This window comes from Pantherophis guttatus, chromosome 2 (genome assembly GCF_059756535.1).
Source record: "Pantherophis guttatus breed Tessera chromosome 2, ASM5975653v1, whole genome shotgun sequence".
In the NCBI taxonomy this organism is placed as follows: domain Eukaryota; kingdom Metazoa; phylum Chordata; class Lepidosauria; order Squamata; family Colubridae; genus Pantherophis; species Pantherophis guttatus.
The window spans coordinates 252408274-252435025 of NC_142064.1; the positions used below are offsets into that span (position 1 = coordinate 252408274).

The 26752-nt window shown below is 41.6% G+C and overlaps 2 protein-coding genes across 2 annotated transcripts in view; one reads left to right on the plus strand and one right to left on the minus strand.

Moving 5' to 3' along the window:
* The first annotated feature begins 1530 nt into the window (after positions 1-1530).
* PPP1R11 (protein phosphatase 1 regulatory inhibitor subunit 11) lies at positions 1531-11475 on the plus strand. The gene is made up of 3 exons (XM_034421713.3): positions 1531-2064; positions 6351-6459; positions 7801-11475. The coding sequence occupies exons 1-3, from the start codon at positions 1999-2001 to the stop codon at positions 8019-8021; spliced, it is 396 nt and encodes a 131-aa protein (XP_034277604.1). The 5' UTR covers positions 1531-1998; the 3' UTR covers positions 8022-11475.
* A 3783-nt stretch (positions 11476-15258) lies between these two features.
* RNF39 (ring finger protein 39) overlaps positions 15259-26752 on the minus strand; it is a 28945-nt gene continuing 17451 nt past the window's right edge. Inside the window, exons 2-4 of the mRNA XM_034421712.3 lie at positions 25088-25113; positions 23414-23523; positions 15259-18551 (exon numbers count right to left, since the gene is read on the minus strand). Coding sequence (XP_034277603.2) covers positions 23457-23523; positions 25088-25113 — 93 coding nt within the window. The 3' untranslated portion in view covers positions 15259-18551; positions 23414-23456. The remainder of the gene's footprint in view (positions 18552-23413; positions 23524-25087; positions 25114-26752) is intronic.

Sequence of the window (26752 nt, forward strand, 5' to 3'; positions counted from 1 at the left end):
CCTTCACCTTTTGAATCATTGTGGGTCCATAGTACCTCATATTACAGTGCTATCTTCTATTACTCTGCCCCTCGGGTTTCCAAAATTTGAGTTCTTGATCGTATTCAATACAACACAGAAAACTGGGAATTGGCTTATATATTGAAAAGTGATAGGGTTATTTTATTCCAATTCTTCTCCAAGGCGTGGGCTTACCTCATACCACTCTAATTGGGAGGGAGGACAGAAGCATGCTCTTTGGTGGTGTTGCATAATTTGGTTATTTGGGGAGGTGGGCATCATCTTTTCAATTAGACTCATGCACTGGAGAGAATGCAACACATTACTATCTCTGATTTCTTCCAAATATCTGAACTACAGTTACTGGACTGATAAAGCAGTTTCCTAGTGGAATCTTGGAAAAAAGCCATTAAAGTCCTGCTTGTTTAAAGTTTGGACTAATTAGCTAGGGAATACTTGGAAATCATCTCAAATACAGATCTCAAATATTGTAGGAAATGGGTGATCAGCTATTAATGTGGGAAAGTAGTTTGAATTCCAAGTCAGCAATTTGCCTGTAATTACTGGCCTTAAAATATTGAAAACTACAATGATACCATCAAAAGAGCCTTGGTAGGTGGTCTAAAGCACTCTGTTATTAAGACCAGCTGCCTGCAATTACTGCAGGTTCGAATCTCGCCAGGCTCAAGGTTGACTCAGCCTTCCATCCTTTCTAAGATAGGTAAATTGAGGACCCAGTTGTGGGGGCAATAAGCTGACTTTGTATAAATATACAAAAGGATGAAGACTATTGCTTAACGCATTGTAAGCCGCCCTGAGTCTCCGGAGAAGGGCGGCATATAAATCAAATAAAAAAATAATAATAAAAAATAATAATAATAAAAAAGAAATTTGTCACTTTTTCTATCTGGTGATACTCCACGTATCTAAAAGGATCTTTCAAGGATTGCCTGCATTTTGAGATTCCGTAACTGCTTCATGCCATCTTAGACAACAGATTCTTGGTGCTTTCTGCACAGATTGTCCCTAGAAAAAAGTGTTCCTTAGTGGACTGTTTGGAAATCTACTCTTAATGCAAAGGGATTTTATCAGAAACTAGCATCTTTGGGCAGCAGCCCTAAAGAAGCTAGTGCTTAAGGGAGCAGCTTTTATGTTTGCATAAACTGACAATGAAATCAACTGATCCTATAGTTTTTTATTCCAATTATGAATGGAATGGAATGGAATAAGGATAGGATAGGATAGGATAGGAATTCTTTATTGGCCAAGTGTGATTGGACAAAGGTCAGGTAAATATCAGGCTACAATGAGAATTTGAAATTCTTTTGATACTTTTAGGTTAAACTAGATAGACTTAGTGGTGAAAAATCGATTTTTTTTTTTTTTTACAATCGAGTTTCTATAGTGATCCTCCGGTCGAAGCTTCGGGGCTGCCGTAAACAAAAGTCCGTCTTTTCGTCGAATCCAAAACTAGGATTATTTCATGCTGGCGATCGTAGATTAACAGAGTTGGAACTTGGAAGGGACCTTGTAGGTCATCTAGTCCAACCCCCCTCCCCAAGCAGAAGACCCTACACCATTTCTGACAGATGGCAGTCCATCATCTTCAGAACCAAGCTCCGCCACCACGAGACCATAGGAAAACCGGGGGAATCGCTGGAAGGAAACCTTCCCATATCTTAGCGCGCTCAGCCGATCCTTTTTATTATTATTTTTTTTCGCACACCGGAAGTGAGTCTGGAATCTCCACGGGGACCGGTTAAAGCGACGCACATGCGCCGGAAGTAGGAAGTGGGGTTGGAAATCGACGGCTGCGAGGAAGAGGCGTTGACTGCAGCGTGAGGGTGGGTGGGTGCTGCGGCTGAACAGGCGCCGGGAGCTGACCTGAAGCCGGGGTGGGCTCCGTCGAGCCCTGGAGCAGGGGGCTCCACGGATATCCTTCCCTTCCGGCAAGCAGCTCCATCCACGGCCGGGCTCTGCCGGCATCTTCCCCGCAACATGGCCGAGTCCACTTCTAGCAGGGGAGCGACCACGACCGTCACCGAGACGGAGGTGACCGAGCCGGTGAGGAGAGGGCCGGGGGGGCGGGGAGGGCTTTGGGGGTGGAGGGGGGGCGGAGGAGGAGGTGCAGCCGGCGTCATGGCAACCATGATGACGTTGGAGGAGGAGGAGGAGCCCCGCCCGGCGGAGCCTGGGCGCCTGCGGTTGCCGTGGCAACCACGAAGCGGGTCGGTGGGCTTCGGTGGGTGGCGGCGAGCAGGGCCGCGGCGAGCTTGGCCTGTGATGGAAAGGAAGGCTTACGAACACTTGGGCGGCCAATGGCTTTAAGTAGCGCAGGGCAGGTCTTTTGTCAGGTAGCTGAAGGCCTTGGGTTCCCTCAGGATGCTGAAGAGCATCTGGGTGGCAGAAGCTTTCGAGAGTGGGTGGGTGGGAGGGAGAACGAGGCTGCCCCCCCCCCACACACACACCCAATTCCTGGAAACGGCTGGCTGCAATGGGAATAGAGATGGACCCGGTCCATGGATCCATATTGTGAATGGTTTGAATTTTTTAAACTGGGTGTTCACTTAAAAAACAGTGAGCAGAGGTGGAAATGGAGGCTTCTGTCTCAGAGTATGAATTAGCGCTAGCAGTAATGGGTTAGGGATTTTCTGTCTTCACTGTGAGTTGTATTGTGTTGGGGGGGGGTGCACTGAGGGAGTTCCACCAATCTCATTGTACATATGTGCACTGCATTGTGCAGTGACAATAAAAGTCAATAATAATAATAATAATAATAATAATAATAATAATAATAATAATGCAAACTCAGGGTGACAGCTGTTGTAACGAAGCACTGCATGGACAGCTCCTTGAGAAGATCCAAGGGAAAGTAGATAAGGAAAAGACCTGGTTATGGCTGACCAACGGAACACTGAAGAAAGAGACAGAAGACTTGATTCTTGCAGCCCAGGAACAAGCCATCAGATCTAATGTAATCAAAACCAGAATAGAAAAATCTGCTGATGGCCCTAAATGCAGACTCTGCAAAGAAGCGGATGAAACCATTGATCATATACTGAGCGGTTGCAAGACAATAGCTCAGACTGACTACAAACAACATCATAACACAATCGCTCAGATGGTCCACTGGAACTTGTGTCACCACTATCATCTGCCTGTAGCAAAGAACTGGTGGGATCTTAAGCCTGAAAAAGTGGTCGAAAATGAGCATGCAAAAACTACTGTGGGACTTCCGAATACAGACTGACAAAGTTTTGGAACACAATACCCCGGATATCATGATTGTGGAGAAGAAAAAAGTGTGGATCGTCGACATTGCCATACCTGGTGACAGCAGAATCAATGAGAAACAACTTGAAAAAGTCACCAGATATCAGGACTTGAGAATCGAACTGCAGAGACTCTGGCATAAACCAGTGCAGGTGGTTCCAGTGGTACTCGGCACACTGGGTGCTGTGCCTAAAGACCTAGGCAAGCACTTAAAAACAATTGGCGCTGACAAGATCACCATTGGTCAGCTGCAGAAGGCCACCTTACTGGGATCTGCTTGCATAATCCGCAGATACATCACGCAGTCCTAAACGCTTGGGAAGTGTTCGACTAGTAATTTGGGATACGAAATCCAGCATGGTCATCTCGTTTGCTGTGTATACTGTCATATAATAATAATAATCTCTTTTATTCATTAAACATGAAAGTCAGTCAACTGAACATTTAAAAATGTGTCACAAATACGATTGACTGGTGCTAATGGTTGATATGGGTTGCATCCTAGGTATCAACCAAGTATCTTCTTAAAATATAATGTTCCAAGTAGCGCAGTTTTTTGAGTTATGCTAGTGTTACTGCAGGAAGCTGCAATTTCTTGATGTTGTTTTGTAAAATTCTTGGACATGGTACCCAAGTGCCCCAATGACAATGGATATCATTGTTACATGTTTCATCCATAGCCGTGTAGTTTCGATGGCCAGGTTGCGATATTTCGTGATTTTTTTTCCAGTTCTTTTTCTTTGACTCTGGCGTCTCCTGGTACAGTAATATCAATAAATTGTATGCTTCGACCCTCAACAACCGTGATATGTGGTGTGTTATGTTCCAAATGACAATCCGTCATCATTCTTATTCTTATCATTCTTATTATTCTGTAGAGATTCTCAGTCATCCAGGTGATGGTGATCCCAAAGGTGCTTTTTCAAGAGGCAACTGGACTTTCTGGTTTTTCTTTGAAGACATTTTGCTTCTCATCCAAGAAGCTTTTTCAGCTCTGACAGGGATAGTGGGGAATGGACGGATTTATATTCCTTGCAGACAGCTGGTCATTTGCATCCTTTTTAGAGGGTCCTTGAAGCCCTTGGAGGTTTATCTGTGTCCTCAGGGTCTCTACAGACTTTTAGAATACAGATACAGACTGAGAATCTCTACAGACTTTTAGCTATACCATTTGGGACGAACACTCTTTTGAATGATGTGGGAGTAGGAATGGATTTCCAGAGGGAAAAAAATTGCAGGCTACAGGAACCATTTGCACTACTCAGGTGACCCTGAGGACACAGATAAACCTCCAAGTGCTTCAACAACCCTCTAAAAGGATTCAAATGACCAGCTGTCTTGCAAGCAATATAAATCCTTCCATTCCCCACTATCCTGTCAGAGCTGAAGAAGCTTCTTGGATGAGAAGCAAAACGTCTTCAAAGAAAAATGAGCAACAAAGTCCATTTGCTTCCTGAAAAAACACCTTTGGGTAGCGCTAGCAATAGCGCTTAAGACTTGTATACCGCTTCACAGAGCTTTCCAGCCCTCTTAAGTGTTTTATAGAGTCAGCGTTTTGCTCTCCCCACAACCATCTGGGTCCTCATTTTACCCACCTCCAAAGGGTGGTTTGAATGCTTCCCAAGCTAAGAATGCATATGTGCTAAAGGCGTCCAAAATGAATTGGATTGATTTGAAGTTCTCTGATTCAGGGAACCATTTGATGAAATTGTTGTTTGAATTTAGAAACAAATTCCATGATAAACTTAATTCAGAGATTCAGCTGAGCCCCGATGAACTGAATCGCCAAAAAGAGTAGGTGTACAGGCCTGTTGATCAGAAGCTAGACCTTTGGTGTGATCCAGTAGTGTTGCTAGTGCAATCGAAATTATTTTAGGGTTGTATTTTTTTTTTACATTTATCAACTGCCTTCGAAGACATTATTTATTTGATGTTTACTGCTACCTTGGATATTGCAAGAGGCTGAGAAAATTTGGCTCATGATCACCTAGAGCGCCTATAGTATTTTTTCAATTACAGATGGTCCTTGACTTCGAACCTGTCGCTTATTGACCAAGTTACAACAGATTTTCCTTGGGCTTATTTATGATTATTTGTAATGTCATGCAGTCACATGACATTGGTTTTGCTGAAAACCAGCATCTATCTATCTATCTATCTATCTATCTATCTATCTATCTATCTATCTATCTTCCTTCCTTCCTTCCTTCCTTCCTTCCTTCCTTCTTTCCTTCTTTCCTTCTTTCCTTCTTTCTTTTCTTTTTTTTAATTGCAAAATTGTGCCCGTAGCAAACCATTGATTTGCTTAATGACCAAGGCAAAAAAGACTGTAAAATCAGCCATTGGTCATGTGAGAATTATGTGACGGAGTCAATTCACAACTTACAGCCATGATGGGCATGTTCCATTATAGTTGTAAATCAAGGGCTGCCTATGAGGCTCAAATGATAGCTGGGTGTTTTTTTTAAAATTGTGGATGATTGATTCATCTATTGAATAGATGTATCATATCAAGCATTTATATCATTTGATTTTTCTTTATATTACGATACAGTATTTTGTTTTAGGAAGAAACATTGTGCTAAATGCCCTGATGTGATTGTTAGTGGATATAATATTAAAGTACCACATTATGTTGTAGCAGTGCTGCCCATTTAAATGTTTTTCTATTAGTGCTCTTCATAAAACCTAAGAGCTCTTACATAGAATTCAATTAAGTCTTGGGTTCTCTACTGACAGTTCATATTTCTGCCCTAGAACCTATTAAAATACAAAATCTAATTGTTTCAATGTATAATTAAATGTTTATTTCTTTCGTCTCCTATGCAAGTTAATGGCATAAGATATTGTGGTATAGGTAGGGTTTGATCAGAAAAACAGCAGCAATTAAACTTTGAAGTTGCCCTCAGAACTGTCTGGAGTTGTCTTTACTGGCAAAAATAGAGGTGTTTTTTTTCCTCAGGTACAGCTATGTAGAAACTATTCTGCAAAATTGAAAATCAAGCTGTTGTATATTGAATGAGAAATTCTTTGATTATCTGTTTATCAAACCCTCTTCCCTTCTGTCCTCTTCTCAGGAAAATCGTAGTCTCACTATCAAATTAAGAAAACGAAAACCATCCAAGAAGGTGGAATGGTCAAGTGATACAGTGGACAATGAGCACTTGGGACGGAGATCTTCCAAATGTGAGCTCTGCCCTTCTCTATCATTGTTTCTTAAAATTCTTCCTCCTTATTTCTCCTGTATTTCTCCTGATGTGAGTGCATCATCCAGCGTGCACTAATTGAGGCTAACTCATTTTTTACATTTTCTTAATCCATCCCTTTCTCAGATCTTACATCTAGATTGTTGGCTTTAGGGTTACTCTCAAGTATTATTAAAGGCCATATGATTCTTCTGTAGACTGGTCACCTTCTAGCATACAATATCAGAACATAAGCATAGGTAATGAAATCAAGTTCCACAGTGTACTGACAAACTAGTGGAAATAGGGGAATAATCCCTGGAAAAAGAGGTGGAGTCCTGTATCATCATATATGTTGGCCCACACTGGTCCTCTACTGGGAAGCCACTTGCTATAATGGACATGTTCCATGGTTGTTTTTTGATGTTTAGAATATAATCTTAAACTTCAGTTGCAACTTGCAGATGATAAGCTTTGGGGACACCAGCTTTGGGGACATTGTAGCCTGGAGAGGATACTAATTGCCTCGATTAACCATAGGTACTTAATAGTACTTACTGAAAATTTGATGAGAAGGCATCTTGAGATGATCACAGGAGGACAGAGATATTACTGTAACAATAAGTGAATTAACTGGAGAGATGCTATTTGTCCTATTTCTAATTACTCCCTGCGGTTCCCTGGCCAAATAAATGAACAACAAGAATTGCTACATAATTCAAACATCATGTAGAGTCTCTACTTTTCCTTGGTGGATTGGGTATAAAGAGGCTAAGAACTGGCTGTATCGCTTCCATCCTAGCACCGACGTGTGTCAGAAAAGTGAACTATTTGCTCCTGACTCTGCTGATCTGATCCCTATAAATTCATATGGGATAGAGAGAAATGTTCTGAGTTTGAACAAAATCTGCATAGTCTTTTCATTTTCCAAAAGAGAGAATTGTTGGTAGATAAAGTGAGCAAGTGACTATTCTTTTGTCTCATCTTCCATTGCTATAATTGCTATTGAATTGTTGTATTTCTGTGCTTATCTCTCTCATGTTTTCTTCCTTCCTTCTGTTCTTCCTTCTTCACTGTCTTCCATTTCCTTCAATTTTTTTTCTTCATGCATCCAATATTTCCACTTCGTATATTTCACTCATTTTGCACTTTATTAAACATTGTCCCATTCCATATCAACGCTCACTTTTCTCCGCATTCACAATGTCTCTTTATTCTTATTTCGTTCTTTTATTTTGTTTTGTTCCACCTTCTTTTTTATGTCCACACTATATTGCCTCTGAGTCCTCTTTACCTTCCCTTCTTGCCATTCCTCTCCACTTCTTCCCTTTTCTCAACACAGGCTGCTGCATCTACGAGAAGCCCCGGGCTTTTAATGAGAGCTCAACAGAAAGCGAAGATGAGGACGATGAAGGCTGTGGCAATGCCCATTGCATCCGAGGCCACAAGAAAAGCCAGCGGGGGAAGGCACAGTCTAAAGCAGGAGATGCTGGCCCAAAGGAGAACAACTCCAAGAAGGTGGAGCTACCTGACCAAAACCATGCAGGCGCCATGCAGCACTGAACCATACTTGGCCATGGGGCAGAGAAGGAGCTCCTCAACTCTCCCCCAAAGGAGGACTGACACTGCCCCAACTGAGGCGAGGGATGAAAAGAAAGGAAGGCCTATACCGCCAGTTCTCAGCTGTTTTGTGCTGGTGCTTCCTTGACTGTGGGTAAAGGGGAGGGAGGGGAGGGAGGGCACGCACACCCAGCTCCACGCCTGTCTTGTGTCAGTGCTGCTACTGTTGTCTCTATCCATCTGTGGCTGGTGAGTCTGTCTGGTGCCACCCATCCTCACCCTGCCCAACGAGGAATGTATTGACAGGACCTTCTTGGGTACTGTGGCTGATTCCCCACCCCCCTGCAACTTAATTAAATATTTGTTATCAGTGATGAATATGACAGGGAGTGGGTCTGCTTTAAGAAGAGCAGTGATAGAGCTTCGACCAAGATCTTTTCTCCTTCCCCTTGTATCCTTCCTCAGTATCTCTGGTTTCTTCCTTTATTGCAGGCTCCTTTCCCATTGGTCTTTTTTTTTTAGCTCTGTGTAAGACACCCACAATCCACTCGGTTAATCCTTGCTTGCATTCTTCTTGTGTGCTGAGCCTGCATCACTTTCACTATCAGCTCCACTGCCTCCCACCTGCAGACTCACGCAAACTCGCTCGACGTAAAGCTGCCTTAAAGATGCAGTCATCAGGTCTCGCCACTCTCTTAGGCTCCTAGTTCCTGGAAAAGGGTAGGTGTTGATGCCACCTCATCAGCGATACACGACAATCTCCACTTGTCTTCTTAAAAGGACATTTTTTTTCCCCCTGTGATTTTTTTTTAAATTTTTGTTATATAAACGTCTGTAAGAATTCTTAGTAGTGGGAATGAAAGGAATGGATACAAAGGACACGGGGGGTGGTTGGAAACATTGTGAGTCTTACTGATTTGGGGTTGAGAGGAACTTGAAAGATGTAAAAAGGGTGAATGTTTTATGCAAAGGCACAGGCTGATGTATGGACTCAAAAAAAAAAAAAAAAAGGGAAGTTGGGTCCAGTCTGAAAACCTATGATTGATGAAATTCCCATGGTCATCTTGCACAATCCCTGTATATTCCATTGCTTGGGCAGAATTTCATATTAAATGCCTTTTTTGAAACCACATGGGACTCAGCAGGAGCCTGAGGAATGGGACCTTCCATTGCATGAACATTTGATTATTCTGGCTACCTGTGGTTTGATGTGGGAGAAGAAACAATTGTACGTTCTCAAAATCTTTCTCTTGCCTCCGTGTGCTTATTTTAAGCACCTTCCTGATTAAAAAGAAAAAAAATCACATTCCAAATGTTCACAGCAGTGTAACCCTTTGGACAGGTAAGCAGACTTGAGCTCAGTTTAGTGAGCCTTACAGGCAGGCATGTTTTTCAGCAGCCACGATGAACTACTTTTTTCAGAAATTAAAGCGGAAGGCGCATGATCATTCTTAGTGGAAACCTTTAAAATATAGGAATACAATCTTGCTCCTTAGTGAGGCTTAACCCCGTTAATTTTTACATTGCTTATTTGCTGAAGTGCGTTCTTGGCTTAAGGAGAAGTCTGTCCAGGAAAGTTTGGGTTTCAGAGAAGCCTCTTGTATTTTGTCTCAACTAGATAAAATTTGGATTACAAAATAACAGAAGAAGGCTGGACCTCCTGGGATTTTGTGATAAACCTCATACTTGGCCATTATTTTTAGACAAGTGCATGGCACAATTTGGTAAATATTGTACTTGGTTGAGCTTATGGACTTCATTATGTGCTCTTTGCACCCCCACCCCACCCCACACACACACACTACAAACTGTACAGATGTATAGATCTGAGCAGGTTATATAAGCTTCTATAGTATTACTGTCTTTTTTTTTCCCACCAAAGAAGTAAGATATGTGTTTGCTCGTAATCAGCTGACAAAATAGATTGTGCCTCCGTGACTGGCATATTTCATAGCTAACATGTTGTAAAACAGGACATTGGATGGGAGAGTTCAGTGGGACTGGCCCAGCAAACACAAGAATTGCTGTATAAAATACGTTTACAGGAAAGCACATAATTAGGCAAAATGACTGGGAGGTCATTTAGACAGTTTCTTGTTGGCCTTGTTGGAAAATAAAATGTTCATATTTTTAAAAACATTAAAATTTATAGTATAGATTCATACATTTGAACTAAAGTCTTGGCTTCCTGGATCCCTGCAGTAACGTAAGAAATGTGGCGCTGAATTTAAGCAACACCACCATCTCAATGTGATGCACTACAGAGTGTCAAATTTTGCATATGACATATTTGTGTCAATTTTTCATACAGCAATTTAATTCTAGTTCATTCAATAAAAGTCATGCTTGGCAGATAAACAAGCTGCCTATCTGAGGATGGTGGCCTTAACATTAAATACCTTAATAGAAATTACACGCACAGTATTGTAGAAAATTGGTAAGCATTAACATTAGGAGACCAGAAACTCACTCGTAGGTGTTTTTTACCCTCTCGACTTGTAAACCTTCTTGCACTTTCAATTTCAACAATTAAGATTTTGCTTAAAACCCTGAGAGTTAGGGTTTTTTTCTATTTTAAAACATTCCTGAAATAGCTCTAATCTAAAGTACATTACCATGAATGGCCAACCAAAGTCACTGGTTATTTGGATAATCCATTGTTTTCATGATCTTGCTACAACTCTCCCTGTTGCTGGGAATTGCTGGGTGTTATAGTCCTAACACTTGGAAGGCATCCTGTTTTGAAAAACTATGCCAGACTGTCAAGCTCTTGCATCCTGAAGTGCTGAGCCTGTGCCAAAGTTAATGGTTTGAATACTTAAATTGTATGGATTTTGCTGGTTGACATGTCAGATTTGTGTTCATTTGGGATGTTTGGAACTGTGGGAAAGCTGCCTTGAGCTTCATGGAGAAGCAGAATATAAATATACTGAAGAATAAAATGTCTGTTCAATGAATAAGATATAAAGTTCTTAAATGGATGTCCGTCCGAATACAATGCTTTATCTTGATCTGGTAACTAAGGTTTTTAAACCTTTTCCTAAGTTAAGGGTGGGGAGTCCGATTCTCAGTAGCACCTGGTCCCACAGTATGAAGGATTATAAATTGATGTGTTCCTGAGACGTCACCAGCAATCCAGTGGAAGATTCTTGCCTTACCCTGTTCTAGCAGTATTGCAGATGCTCCTATTTTAAGCGTTTGTGCATTTCAGCCAGGAAAATGTTAGTTTGCTTTCCCCATCCCACAGGGCATTAGGAAAAATGTGTCGTTTACTCACAGGCCATGGATTTTTTATGTACAAAGCCCCAAAAGCAAAAACCTCCAGCACAAATATGAAAAAGATGCATCTTATTATTTTTATAGACCAAAAGAGGGAGCAAGGTCACCAAATAAGCATAGTTCTAAAGGAGAATTTTACAAGCATGTGGAGAATAAAGCTATACATTGTTGGAATAAATGTGTTAAAACATGTTTTATTTTGAGTAAGTCATAGCTTCTTGGTTCCTTCACAGCCCAAGCCAAAATCAGAGAAGACATAGTATGGCTTAACACCTTGTGTAGGCCTCTCTACAGACACTTATTAAGATAGCTTATATACCACCTCTGGGGTCAGAAGGTGCAAAGTCTTGAAAATTTAATTATTGGAGACCACATATCCTGCTTGAAACCTTAAAATATGTGTTTTCTAAGAAAGAAAGTTGGGCTGGATAGTTTTTATTGTGCTGTTGCGTTTTTATAATGTGACAGGTATTTCAGTCCCTGGGGGCAACCTTTCTGTTGACCTCTTTGGTTTTGGATCTGGTGCTGCTTATAAACGGCTCAGTGTGCATTTTGCACTTTAAGAATCTGAAAGGTAATATAAATTCTGCCTCAAGTATAAAGGTCTGTTTTGCATAATTGTTTCTACAATGGCTGACTTGCCCAACTCTGGGATTAGTCTTGTCGAAAAGCGAAAGCTACGTAGTCATCATATATGGCTCTGTTTCGAACAAAATATACTGTAGATTCAGCAGTGATCCAACATACATTGCAACGAAATCGCTCAATTTTAACCGTGGCAGGTTGTGCTTTTCTCTTTTCCCTTTTCTGGTGTTTCCTCCCTTCTTCATAGGGAAGCATGGTCATAACAGCAGATGGATGTCAGCTGCTCTTTACTGTACATATGGTACTCCAGAATGGCAGGATAAGGACGTTTAACTCAAAATGCCGCAGAGGATGCAAATATCTTGATGCTACCCAGCCTCTCTTCTGCCAGATCATTATTATCCATCAGGTGGAGGCAAGGGAGCCAATTGTAACCAATAACATCATTATTACTCAAGATCAAAATGACAAAGCCTTTGCCTGCCATTTCTTTTCTCACATTAGCAACTCACCAAGGCGATAACACAAGCTTAAAACTACATTGTAAGGGGTAAATCCCACTAAAGAAAAATACAGACTTTGGGGCACACAAAGAAAAAGATTTGGCTGCCAACAAAAGCCTAGATATCCAGCTAGGTAGAGATCAGCCATTTAGCAAAAGGTCTCCAAATTGAGGGAGAAAAGTAGGACTGCAGGCTGTCCCTATGTTTCTGTTCACTGCTTGGGCATCTTTCAAAGTTGGTGCTAGGGGCGCCTCTTTCTATTTAAACCGGGCCTGTTCCTATGGCTTTAAGCCAGGGGTGAAATCCAGCAGGTTCTGGAGAACTGGTAGCGAAAATTTTGAGCAGTTCCGAGAACCGGCAAATACCACCTCTGGCTGGCCCCGGGGTGGGGTGGGAATGGAGGTTTTGCAATATCCTTCCCCCAGGAGCGGGGATGGAATGGGGATTTTTCAGTATCCTTCCTCTGGAGTAGGGTGGGAATGGAGATTTTGCAGTACCCTTCCCCTGCCACGCCCACCAAGCCACGCCCACAGAACCAGTAGTAAAAAAATTTGGATTTCCCCACTGCTTTAAGCTGAACCTGCACACATTTACCAGCTGATTCCTCCCCTTTCTGTATCGCACAAATCCTTGGCTCAAGTTAAAACGATAAATGACAAGGCTCCAAAGTTTGGTCAAATGCATAACAGTTCAGTACAAGAGAATTGTTGGTGTGGGGAGAATCATTTAAAACTCCCTACTTTGAATCTTCTGAGCAGGTGCAGGCACAGAACTCTAGTGTGCTTGCTATTTATGGGTGTCAGATACAGGAACAAAGATTAAAAAGAAATAATTAAAAACTGGGAGGAACATTTTTCCTGTAAGACTTCAAAAGGTTTATCAGCCCTTTCCCACTTCTTCTTTTTTTGTTCCATGTTTTTGATAGAGTGCTCTGCTCAGCTCCAGGTGAATTCCTTTTATTTTCCTATCTTTTCTTAATAAAATAGTACTTTAATGGCTACAAAAACTACTGCTGAAGTTTTTACCTGCCTAGGTAATATAAGAATATCCCACTCTCATCCATGGGATTTCTAGATTAGGCTAATCATATCTGACCAACAAAACTCCAGCCTTCCTGTTTTTTTAATTATTTTTTTTAATTATTATTTGATTTATATGCCACCCTTCTCCGAAGACTCAGGGCGGTTTACAATGCATTAAGCAATAGCCTTCATACTTTTGTATATTTATACAAAAATCAGCTTATTTCCCCCACAGTCTGGGTCCTCATTTCACCTACCTTAGAAAGGATGGAAGGCTGAGTCAACCTTGAGCCTGGTGAGATTTGAACTTGCAGTAATTGCAGGCAGCTGATGTTAATAACAGTGCTTTAGTCTGCTGCGCTACCAGGGCTCCTGGTTTCTCTGCTGCCATCCAGATTCCTGCCTCCCAAATACACTAGTACGGATAGTCCTCGACTTATGACCTGTCACTTAATGACAGACTTCATTAGGGGCTCTTACGACCATGGTCACAGGTCCACACTTTGGGCGCTCAGCAACCTGGCTGCATGTACAGTCGTTTGAAGTATCCCACGGTTATGTCACGCATGTTTTATGTTTTTTTTCTGAAATGTTACTTCCAGTTTTTTGCAAAACCAGCCCATAGCGAACCCTTGGTTCATTTAACCACGTCGTTTGCTCAACGGCCGCCACAAAAGTTGTAAAATCGGATCAGTCTAATGCAGTGGTTCTCAACCTGTGGGTCGGGACCCCTTTGGGGGTTGAACGACCCTTTCACAGGGGTCGCCTAAGACCATCGGAAAATACATATTTTCAATGGTCTTAGGAACAATTTTATGGTTGGGGGTCACCATAACATGAGGAACTGTATTAAAGGGTCGCGGCATTAGGAAGGTTGAGAACCACTAGTCTAATGGGTGACCCTGATTTTTGACTGCCACGACTTTACAACTGGGATAGGTAGGCTCCATTAGCCATAACTCAAGGACTACGTGTGATATTCTAGAAACAGAGCTGTTGTTTAAAATGACAAGAGACACCCCCACCCCCTTGAAATGGGAGGCAAAGTAGTAGCGGTCGTTTCAAGAGAAATCTTCAGTGTTTTGTGCAAGTGATGCCTTTGCATTCTCCAAGCAGCCTCCATGCCAACATCGGATGGAAACTGGCTGTGCTACAGTAATCAGGTTGTCATCTGCCTTAAAATATATCATTCCCGCATGCTGAGGCTCATGTAGGAACAATTAAATAGGTATTTGAACAGGCCCCAACTTCTGGGATGTATTTGAAGCTAGGCTGTGCCCAAAGGGCCTTTTAGCAATGCATCATAACTGGAGGAGAAGGTGAATTTGTTACAGGAGGTTTTCTACTTGTTTTCCTGCACTTGGAAAGTGATCCAAGGTCAAGGCTCCCTGAAGTTGAGCTCATCGCCTGTTGACTCTATGGGCGCATTCGTGTGGTTTGCCTTGGCAAGTGATTGGAAGGAGCTTTTTTGTTGTTGTTGCTTTCTTCCTGAATGTGGCTTTACTTCTCGGTTTAGCCTCTAGCCCTGGGGGTTCTGGTGGTCTCCCATCCAAGTATTAACCTGGCCTGACCCTGCTGATCTTTCTGGAGTTAGTCAAGGTTGATTAAGCGCTGCCACTATCTGCTGTGCTTCCCCATATTTAGTAGATCACAACTCCCATAAATAGCAGGCATTTGCTTCTGCGGACCAGTAGTCCCTCCGTAAATATGCATAAATCCATCTGGTTAAACAGCTGGTCTCTAAAACAGTTTCATTTATGTCTTAGGTTTAACCCCAGCGCTGTACCGTTGACATGTCAAGATGGCAATGGGAAATCAAATCAAATCTATTGACTGGCTTCACACATTCTATTAAACCATATTCTCTTTTAATGAAGATTTCTTAAATATGACACAAATGACTAGGTTCATGGCGTTAAGCCACAGTCACACCAAACACATTCTGGCTTGGCTCAACTGCAGAATTACAAATGAATTGAAACAATTCCGTATTTACATAGCTCTGTAGAATGAACACCTGCATTGTTTCTTTCTTCATCTCCCCAGTTTTAGCAGTTAAAAATGGTTAAAAATGTTAAAAATGATTGATCAGCTTTCTAGAAGAACTCCAGTATGTTTAGCGACAGCATCAGGTTGGACACCTGTGGCTTTCCTAAAGGAATTGTGAAAACGTTTTGGTAGCTGCTGCTAGAAATACCAGGAATAACGATGAAGGAAAAAAACAGTGTTTGCACAACCAGAGAAAGGACTGTTCTCCTTTTCCAGCCCCATTTTTGTAGCCTAGTCCCGATTCCCATTTTTTACTATTGGTAGTCCTCGACACAACAACCACGATTGGGATTGGAACTTCTGTCACTAAGCAAAATTTGCAACCTTTTTGCTGTGATCCTTAAGGGAATCACCTGGTTGTTAAGCAAACCGGGCTTCTCCCATAGACTTTGCTTGTTGGAAGCCAACTAGGAAAATCACAGATGGCAGTCATATATGTTGTGGTCCGCCAGCAGCCTGCGGAGCTGGCAGCAGAGTCGAACAGTGAGGAGGCTGGGGAGGAACATGGGCCAGTCCTGGAGTCTGGGGAAGGCCTGGATGAGGGCTCTGCGTCAGAGGCAGAGATGGGGCCAGGGCCATCTGAGAGTTATGCACGGACTCCGGAGCCTCCAGAGTCGGACATCAGAGAGGCAGAGGAACAGGGGGAGCCTGTTCCTAGTGCACACATGAACAGAGCTACCAAAAGGCAAGAACAGTTAAAACTAAAGGGACGACTCGGGAGTAAGGCCTGGAGATGATTGGCCCCTCCCATAGGCTTAAAAGAGGAGCAAAGGCATGTGTGGGCCCTTTGCAGGAAAGCAACATTGTTAATTCTGTTCCCAGTTGGCATATCTGTTTGATTCTGGATTCCATGTGGCTTTGCCAAGTAAGTCTTTGGCAGCATGTCAAGGGAGATAAAGGTTGATGATTATCCTGAAGGACTTCTCCCGAACGACTTTTGGCAATTTTTGCAGATTGATTGATTGTCCACATTTTTACTGTGCACAGCCTACAGCAGGCGTCCCCAAACCTGGCAGCTTTAAGATTTGTGGACTTCAACTCCCAGAATTCTCCAGCCAGCATAGCATATGCTGGAACATAGCTGGCTGGAGAATTCTGGGAGTTGAAATTCACAAGTCTTAAAGCTGTCAAGTTTGAAGACCTCTGGCCTAGAGCCTCTTGATGGCTTACATCAAGGATTGTGTGTCCTGCACAGTTGATATCAGAGGAGGGAGGAAGGAGGTGGAAGCAAATCATTTAAATGCTGTACAAGGATCGACTCCAGACCTTACACTTTCAATGATTATTGTTGAAAATTCCAACTCAACATCTCCTGCAAGAAGATGCCCCAGTTGCCATAGCAGTCAGGCTTCTGATTTGCTCTTGGTTTTACATTCAGTCCAGTGCCATGAAAGACCCGAATACATTTACAGTCAAGCAGAAATTAAAAATCAGTCTATTAGAGATAAAATAAAAACCATCCAGTATTAACTATGTGACGGTGGTGCAGTCTCCTTATTCATGCATTTCGGTATCATTCAGTAGGGGAACAAGAAAACACGTTAATTCATTTTCAAATAAAAAAGGCAAACAAAGGTAGAACACTTCAGATAGCAATAGCACTTAAGAGTTATATACCTCTTCACAGTGCTTTCCAGCCTTCTCTAAGCAGTTTTTCAGAGTCAGCATATTGCCTTCAACAATCTGGGCCCTCATTTTACTGACCTGAGAATGATGGAAGGCTTAGTCAACCTTGAGCCAGTCAGAATCGAACTTCTGGCTGTGGGAATGCAGAGTTAGTCCGCAATACTCCATTCTAGCCACTATGCCACCACTTTTGGCAGGATCTGGCTCAACTATATAGAAACTGGTTGACATCAGTGACGTTTCTTTCCTCACCCAAGTCCTGATGTTTCCACCTCTTGATGGTTTAAAGAATGATTGTACGGTGGTCTTCGGCAAATGTGATTTCATGCTGCTCAATGATCGGCATCGAACGGGTTTTTGAATGATACTCAGCTGGTATTTGTTCTTGTTTGCTGAATGAGCCATTGAAGCCTGGTTTGCACAGTCTGCTAAACAACAGGTTACCACTAATCCACACCGTGGCCTCCTTGGTGTACCAAAGTAAGGAACAGCTTGCCTCCTGGGGTTGTGGGTGCTCAATTGCTGGAGGCTTTCAAGAAAAGATTGGACAGCCATTTGGCTAGGTTAGTACAAGGTCTCCTGCCTTCAGTAGGATTAAAAGACCTTCCAGCCCTATGATTATATGAATGCAGAAGGTGGAAACACCGTTTCCATCAGGAAAGAAGTTGAAGGACAGTGACCAGTGAAATGAATTCCGGGAGTGAAATGGTAGACAACTAACTCAAGAAGCTCAACCAAAGAAAGGTCCACTACCTCCCCTCAACTCTGACCCAGGAGATTTTAACATAGAGCTCCCTCCTGCCCTGTGCTAGAAGGTTAAAGAAATATTGCCCACAATATTCTGTTAGTTTACAGAAAAATTATACACTTTACAGCTTTTCGCTGACTGGGACTGCTCCTGGTAGTTGTGGCAAGGATGCATTGGTTGCCACACAGGCTTGGTAAAATTGCATTATTTATACCCCTTTCTCTGTTTTGGAGGATTGTAGCTCCAATGCCCTGGTTTCCTATCCTTGCCTGACATCAATTCCCCCTCTCCAGATCAATTTTCATTCTAGATTCAGCAGCAACCTAAAAAACAAAAACCCACAAGCTTCCGTCTGTCATGTCGCCCACATCTAGTGACATCTGGAGGAGGCAGAGAGGGATTTTTCCAGAGTGCTGATTAGAGCTTCGAAGTCTTTGCCTTAAAGTAAAAAGGCACTTCCATCCAAAAATCTGGTCTGCTTAGTTATGGTTGGTTCTATTGTTAAGGTTCTGTTGAAGTGGATATGAAGAAATGAAGTCCAGATGTTTACAGGCATCAACAGAGGACATTTTTCTCACTGTATCCAGAATTCAGGACTGGCAGCAACATTAATTTCTCCATCCCTTCCAGGCAGTGGGTTTTGGAAACCAGAGAGAGTCACTTGGAAGAGCTCTGGTTGACTATTCAGGTGAAAATGTGTGGTGAAGTATCCAAACATTAGCTATGTAGAAGGGAAAAGAAAGTATAAATCGGAAAGAATGGAGAAGGCAACATTCACATAATTGTTTTGTACCAATGTCTCAGTGGAGAATCAGAGGCTGTTTATAGAAGTTGCCCTTTGGCATGTAAGCTGATGATATGACACATCATTCATACCCTACTAACTTGCAATTGCGTCTAGGTGAAGCTCGGTTAATGTTAACCTTGTTTTGTTTTTTAGTAGCTTAGTGTTATGGTTCAATATATTATGCTGTTGTGATATCACAACAGGACTGACAGCCACTCCCCAGCCAAAGAAATACACATCACACACGTTTCAAGCAGAACCTTCCTAAGAAGAGTTGGCCAATGTATCACATAGCCAAATAATTCCCCCATAATTTCTCCCTATCCATGTGGAAAAGCTTTTGTTATTTTGGAAATTGTAAACAAATGTTCTAATAAGAAAAGACAAACCAGAAGCTGTGAGCTGAAATGGAGGCATGGGAGAAAGACAATTCAAAATCAAACTCTGATTAAAAGTGGAATACGTAGGAAGAAAGATTTTTCAGATGCTGTAATGAATTGTAATACCTCTTCAAAGTTACCCATTCTCTAGAGGAATGGGGGGGGGAATAAGAACTGCACTTAAGTTTGTTTTTGTTATTTAAATAATTTATTGTTTCTGGTATCTACTGTCTCTGTACAAGCTCAATCACTACGTATTTTTATGCCACTTGGAATCTTTTTCATCAGTTTTATTTATTCATGGCACTTGGCTTACATCCTGCATCCAATCATTCACCGATTGTGACAGGCTTACATTCCAATCATGTGTAAACAAGGTTAAGATAACAAATGATAAGAATAAATAATATAAATAATAACATATTCTTTATGTGAGGAGTTGTGCCCTGTATATTCTGCTTAGATCATTTTCCCTTGAAGGCCTGTTGAAATAGCCAAGGCTTAATAGCTTTTATGTATGAACAAATACATCACTGAGTGCTTTTTGAGTAAGTACTCAAGGTTAAAAAGCAATGCTGACATTCCCACCCTTTTTAAAACAAGTCAGATTCATTTTGAGATTAGTCTATGCTTCCCCAACAAAGCCAAGGAAGCTTGATTTTTCTAGCTCCAATCTCAATGTTACACTTTTTTCCACTTTTTTTGTCAGTTGTGAGGCTCTATTTCTTTCACATACAGGTAGTCCTCTTTTAGCAACCAAAAATAGGACCAAGTGAAACCACAACTGTGCTAATGATGTTACTTCAGCTTTCCTATTCTTTACAGGCTTGTGAAGGTCACAAATGGGAGGACCGGTTGTCAAGTTACATTGTCATCGTCCTCATAGCTGCAAATAGTTGCTAATCAATTTGGTCATTAAACAAGGACTACCTGTATTAGACAACCATTTGTCTCAAATGCTATAGCCCAGGGAGTTGGGCTACAAGTTCTCCAAGTCTCTTCCAACTCTATAAGATTGAGGGGTGGGAGATGCAAGGTCCTGCCTTCAGTAGAAGATAGATAATAATGGCAAGAACTTCTGATTTGCTTGTCTATGGAGATTCTAAGTCCCCCAGGTCATGGTTGTCCCAAAGGTGCTTTTTTCAAGAGACAACTGGACTTTCTGGTTTTTCTTTGAAGACGGTTCACTTCTCATCTAAGAAGCTTCTTCAGGTCTGACTAGATGGTGGAGAATGGAAGGATTTATATTCCTTGCAGAGAGCTGGTCATTTGCATCCTTTTAGAGGGTCATTAAAGTCACCTGGAGGTTTATCTGTGTCCTCAGGATCACCTGAGTGGTGCAAATGGGTGTGGAGCCTTTTTGGAACTGTTGAAAGGACAGTGTTGTAGATTGGAGATAGACTGTCGTATCCCTCCCTTTCTGTTAAGAGAAGGCTGTTCAATTTTGACATAGGTGGCCTCTTTGACCACTCTTTCAAACCAGCGTTCTTCAAGAAGCTTCTTGAATGAGAAGTGAAACGTCTTCAAAGAAAAACCAGAAAGTCCAGTTGCCTCTTGAAAAAAGCACCTTTGGGAAATTTTGATTTGCTTATCCAAAGCAGGTGGGGGTAGGATTTACAGACCCAGAATATCTCTAGAAAATGAATGTTAAATCCTCCCAACATTTCAACCTATGGATCCAGCTCTGCTACCATGTGTCCAAACCCAGTACATTGTTCAATTTAGCAAGCAAATGTAAATCAGTTGTAGGGATTCAGTCTTTGCAAGTATTAAATAAATCTTGTTTATCAATATTTCCAGTTTCCACAAAGACCACACATTTTTTAAAAAGCAGGATACTATAGACTTTAGCTTTGCTTGTTAAAGAAAATAGATTAGGTGTGAAATCTTTCTGCTGGAGACCTGGAGAACACTTTTTCCCAGTTGAGGGATTCATAACTACATCAATTTTTATTTTTATTTTTTACAAATAGCTATGCTACCTGGAAGTGGTGGAGTTATGATCTAATAATATCTAAGGACTCAAAAATTATTGTTGATAATACTGAGTTACACAGATGAAAAGCCTGGCAGGATATCAAGCACTTCCTATAAACATAGTTCTCCAAAACTGTAAAAGAAACCCTTCCAGAATGGGTTCACATATAGCTAAACAATTATGTGGATTGTTTTTGTTTTGTTTTAATTACTGGATGTAATGGTATGTGAGAAGGACCTCGGGAGACAGAAGAAAGAAACATTATTTAGACAACAGTCTGATAAACAATGTCTGAGTTCAAAGGAGAGGTGGGGATGGAGAAAGCATCCTCCCTACTTTTGGAGAGAAAAGTAAGAGAAGAGAGAGGTACTTTGAGATTTGCAAGCTTCTGTTACTATAGCCTTACAATAAAGGCAGTATTCCTGTCTGAAATACCTCAAAGGATTGACATGAGTTTTGCAAATCTCAAAAGTAGCTCTTCCCTCCCTTACTTTTATTTTCCCTGGATTCAGATTTCATTTGAGGGGTCCTTAGTATTCTCTGAGCTTTTTATTTATTTATTTATTTTATTTTATTTTGTCAAGCATGTATAAGATAACAGATATAAGTATAAACATGATTATGAATACATGAATTGGATATGAATAAATGGGGACAGTAGGACAGGGACGGTAGGCACGTTGGTGCGCATGTACAGACCTCTTAGGAATGGGGTGAGGTCAACAGTAGACAGTCTAAGATTAAATTTATGGAGGTTTGGGGATAAAACCACAGAGTCAGGTAGTACATTCCAGGCATTAATAACTCTGTTACTGAAGTCATATTTTCTGCAGTCTAGGTTGGATCGGTTTACCATGAGTTTGTATCTATTGTGAACTCATGTATTGTTGTGGTTGAAGCTGAAGTAGTCATTGAAACGTAGGACATCATAGCAGATAATTTTGTGTACTACGCTTAGGTCAGACCGAAGGCGACATAGTTCTATGTTGTCTAAGCCCAAAATTTCAAGCCTAGTGACATAACGTATTCTGTTGTGAGCAGAGGAGTGGAGGACTCTTCTCGTGAAATATCTCTGGACTTGCTCAATTGTATTAATGTCTGATATGCAGTGCAGGTTCCAGACAGATGAGCTATATTCGAGAATTGGTCTAGCAAATGTTTTGTATGCTCTAGTTAGCAGTACAATATTACCAGAGAAGAAGCTATGCAAGATTAGGTTAACAACTCTTAATGCCTTTTTGGCAATGTTGTTACAGTGGGCTCTGGCACTTAGATCATTAGAGATGAGTACTCCAAGGTCCTTGACAGAGTGAGGGTCATCTACAAGGTAATGTCCACTCAGCTTGTATTTTGTGTTCTGATTTTTTTTGCCAATGTGTAAGACAGAGCATTTGTTGGTTGAGCTTGGTTGTTTTCTTGCAAGAAAACAGCTCAGAGAGCACCAAAGACCCCTCATTTCAATCCTGAGCTACAAATATTCTCCTTTATACTGTAGGTATCAGATTTCATTTATCAGACTTCATTTATCAGACCATTGTCGAGGCTGCAATTCTTTCTCCTGTCTCCCACAGTCATTTTCACCTTACATTTAGTATGGTGTATGAATGCAGCCGTTATAACTTGTAACCTGCAATCTATGCCTTGCTTGTTGTGTCAAATATTCATTAAACCGTATTAAGCAAATTATAGCTTATATGTGATGCATGAATCAGATCTAAGCTAAGAATCACCTAACTGTAGAGAAGGTTACCAGTTTCTGCATGAATCAATTGTCGGGCTCACACGTCGCTTTAAGCTATCTTTTGCTTTAAAAATGATTTATAAAAGAAGCCGTACTTACAATGCCTTAAACCATAAATGACTGTTTACAAAGCACAATAGCTGAGCTCACACATCATGCTTAGACAGCACCAACAAACCACGTGATATCTTAGTACAACGTGTGAATCAGAGGTGGGTTTCAGCAGATTCTGACCAGTTCTGGAGAACCGGTAGTGGAAATTTTGAGTAGTTCGGAGAACCGGTAGTAAAAATTCTGACTGGCCCCGCCCCCATCTATTCCCTGCCTCCCAAGTCCCAGCTGATCGGGAGGAAATGGGGATTTTTGCCCTTCCCCTGCCACGCCCATCAAGCCACGCCCACCAAGCCTTGCCATGCCCATCAAGCCACGCCCATAGAACCGGTAGTAAAAAAATTTAAAACCCACCACTGGTGTGAATAATGCTTAATGACAGTGATAGGTCATTGGGTTTGGATGCAGACAATTCCAGATTCTGCCTCTGGAAACTCGCTTTAGAAAAATCCCATGTGATGGGGAAATGATATTTTCAGAGTCACCTGAGCCACGAGATGGGCAGCAAATGATTTTAATAAAGAAGCTATGGAATGCATGAATCAATCCCTAGCGCTGCAGTTTTTAGCTAGAGAAAAAGTCTGACCTGTTTTAAAGCAGCTTCGTTTGTTCTTTCTTTGTTGCATTCACTATTCTGGCCTTGCTTCTTTCCAGCCATCAGTCTTCGGGCAGGAGGGTTTTGCCATGTCACCATAACTATATGAGAAATCATGGAATAATTCAGAGACAACAAAATTACTTACATTCAAAATGGAGGTGTGCTCACTGTGTCTCTGGATGAGTGGCTGCGCTGGGTTTGGCATTCTCCACTGAAAAGTATCCTCGGAAAACTCACACAAAATTTCCGGGAGGGTGTGTACATTTTTTTCCCTCACATTTTCTACTAGTAACTCTTTTATGAAGTAGGAGCATAAATGTCTTTTCTTTTTAGAAAGTATCCTAGAGATTCATGAAATACCGGCTTCAAATGCTCACCATTTGGGAAGTATAAATAAGTGTGGTATGCAGAATATAAAATAATTTTAGATTTAAATTCCCAGAAACTGAAGGAAACAAGACAGTTTTAACACTTGGAGCCTAGAAAATAACATTGGTGGAAACTCCTTATGGCCATTTCTTCAGCATTAATTTGTAAATGCCACAGGGTCATCCAGCCATCCTTATAGCGAGATTAAAAAACAACAACCAACCTTCATTATTTATTACGTTGATAAAAGAATGTAAGATGATAGTATAAATCATTAGTAATGAAAAAGCCTATTACTACAGCCTCAGTATTTCAAGATCATGAACAATCTTGCTTATCTCTGCTAGATTCTTGACCATTTCTTTATTTAAGAAACACATCCACTCTGAAATAAGTTTCACCAAGTTCAGAAGGACATGTTCCTAAATAAGACAATAAGGATTCCACAAAAATCTTTTAACTAGATATGATGCTTCATTTAAGCTCTGTCCTACAATTCCATTGTGGCGGTGACTGCCATAAGATCCTAAACCATAGGCAACCCTACAGCAGGGGTGAAATCCAGCAGGTTCTGACAGGTTCTGGAGAACCGGTAGCGGAAATTTTGAGCAGTTCAGAGAACCGGCAAATACCACCTCTGGCTGGCCCCAGAGTGGGGTGGGAATGGAGATTTTGCAATATCCTTCCCCCAGGAATGGGGAGGGAATGGGAATTTTGCAGTATCCTTCCCCTGCCATGCCCACCAAGCCACACCCACCAAGCCACACCATGCCCACCAAACCACGCCCACAGAACTGGTAGTAAAAAAAAAAATGGATTTCACCACTGCCCTACGGGCTGGGTATGTACACGTGATTACAGCTGCAATTTAGGCCAATATATTGTATGAATCTGCAAGTTCCATACCTGGTTGGGAGGGGGGGAGGTGTTTCCCAGAGGACAGGAAAGCTCTTGTAATGGTTCCCTGACTGTGGCTAATATTATTTCTTGGTCTTGAGCTTTTTACAATTTTTAATAATGGATGTTTTGATATATTTATAGGTTTTCTTTTTTTAATTACCTGTTGTACACCACCCAGAGTCATGTTCTTGTGAGATGGGTGGCTGTACAAATATGAAAAAAAAAATCAATAAAATAAATGAATCCATCTGATGAGATTCAAGTTTTCCCTTCATATATCACGGACCACATACATAAATTCAGGGATTGCGGGGGAAGGTTAAGCCTGATTGACACTTTTGTAAGGTTTTTTTTTTGTTTGTTTTGTTTTCAAAAGAAGAAGGAGTGACTCACCAGCTGCAGAATTCTCGGAAGCTTTCCTAGGAAGAGACAAGTAAAGAGGTTAGCATTAGACAGGTAGGATAATGAGGATTATTTTTGCACACCTGTTGATGAAGTCAGGCAAAGCCAAATATAGAGCTCACGGGCAGATTTTTTTGGCCGACAACAGTTTCCCCTTATCTGGCTATATTGAACCAGAGCTTCCCTTCTACCAAGTCAGTTGCATTGTCTTTGTGAAAGATGGGGAAAAAAGAAGATGTAAAACAACTGCTGTTCAAACATGTTGAAAGGTGAAAACCAGCAGCACAAGTTAGAATAGCAATAACAACAGTAATAGCACTTTGACTTATATACCGCTTCACAGTGCTTTACAGCCTTCTCTAAGCTGTTTACAGAGTCAGCCTATTGCCCCCAACAATCTGGGTCCTCATTTTACCCACCTCGGAAGGATGGAAAGCTGAATCAACCTTGAGCCTGGTGAGATTCGATCTGCCAAATTGCAGTCAGCAGAAGTGGCCTGCAGTACTGCACTCTAACCACTGCGCCACCACAGCTCATCATAATAACATGATGATCAATGCATAGTAGAGTGATTGAAAGTGTTGGACTAGGATTGAGGAGCCTCAGGTTTAACCCCTCCTCAACTGCAGAAGCTGAGCCCTACCTCTCACCCCAAGGGCCAAGAGGGGTGAAGATATCAGATGGAGTGGGGAGATCAAGTCTCTCCTCATGGAAGCTCCCTAGAGAAATGGGCCAATCAGTCAAGCTCAACCCACTTCATTTCACTGGGCTATTGTGGGAACTGTACACTTTTCATTTGTAAACTGCCCAGAGCCGCTTAGTGAAATAGGTGCTGTATAAATTTGATTATTAAGTAAATAAATAGTAAGTACTTCTGGCGGACAGGCAGGAATCTAATAAATAAATGCCTACTAAGTTGTAACCTTATTAATAGTAAACAGACAAACTTGTAAAGGAGGACAGTGCTAACTAACAGATGACAGGAACTGCATGAAATATATCCAGGAACAGCAGAAATACCTCCAAGCAAAAGTTCTTCCTTCGACACTCAGCAAATCTCACCAGTATGCAAGTTGGCTACTGAATGGAATTAGGTTACCAGACAAGATGCGTGTTTGACATAAAAGATGATAGTTGCATTCTTACCCAAAGCTTTTTTAAACATCTAGGCTGGGAAATTAATTCCCAAACCATTTGCAGAGCAGTAATTGGAGAATGCTGGACTAGCATAATTTTAAGAAGCAATTTTCAGGATAGGATAAGGTCAGAGGTGTCCAAGTCCTGTCTGCTTTCTAGTATGGAAAAGCTGGAGAGAATCCAAGCTGGGACTGGTAAAAGCTGGAAAGAGTCTGTTTCTTGAGCTCTTCATGGAAAGATCCATTCTCCAATCTATACGCTAGCCATCCTTGATGTTCTCTCAGCTTGATTGTTTTCTTACAGACTTTTCCTTACCCAAACTGGGTAACTGTCAGTCTTGGAAGCCATCTTTTACTTTGGATCTTCAGGGCTGTCGCATTTAGTGCTGTGGGAAACTGGGAGGGGGGATGGTATGGAGTGGAGTGATATCTAGCTATAATAACTTTCTTTTCTTTGAGAGTCAAGGACATCCTGCCCTGCACCTGGAGTGGGGTGACTGGGAGGCATCTCCAGTTGGGA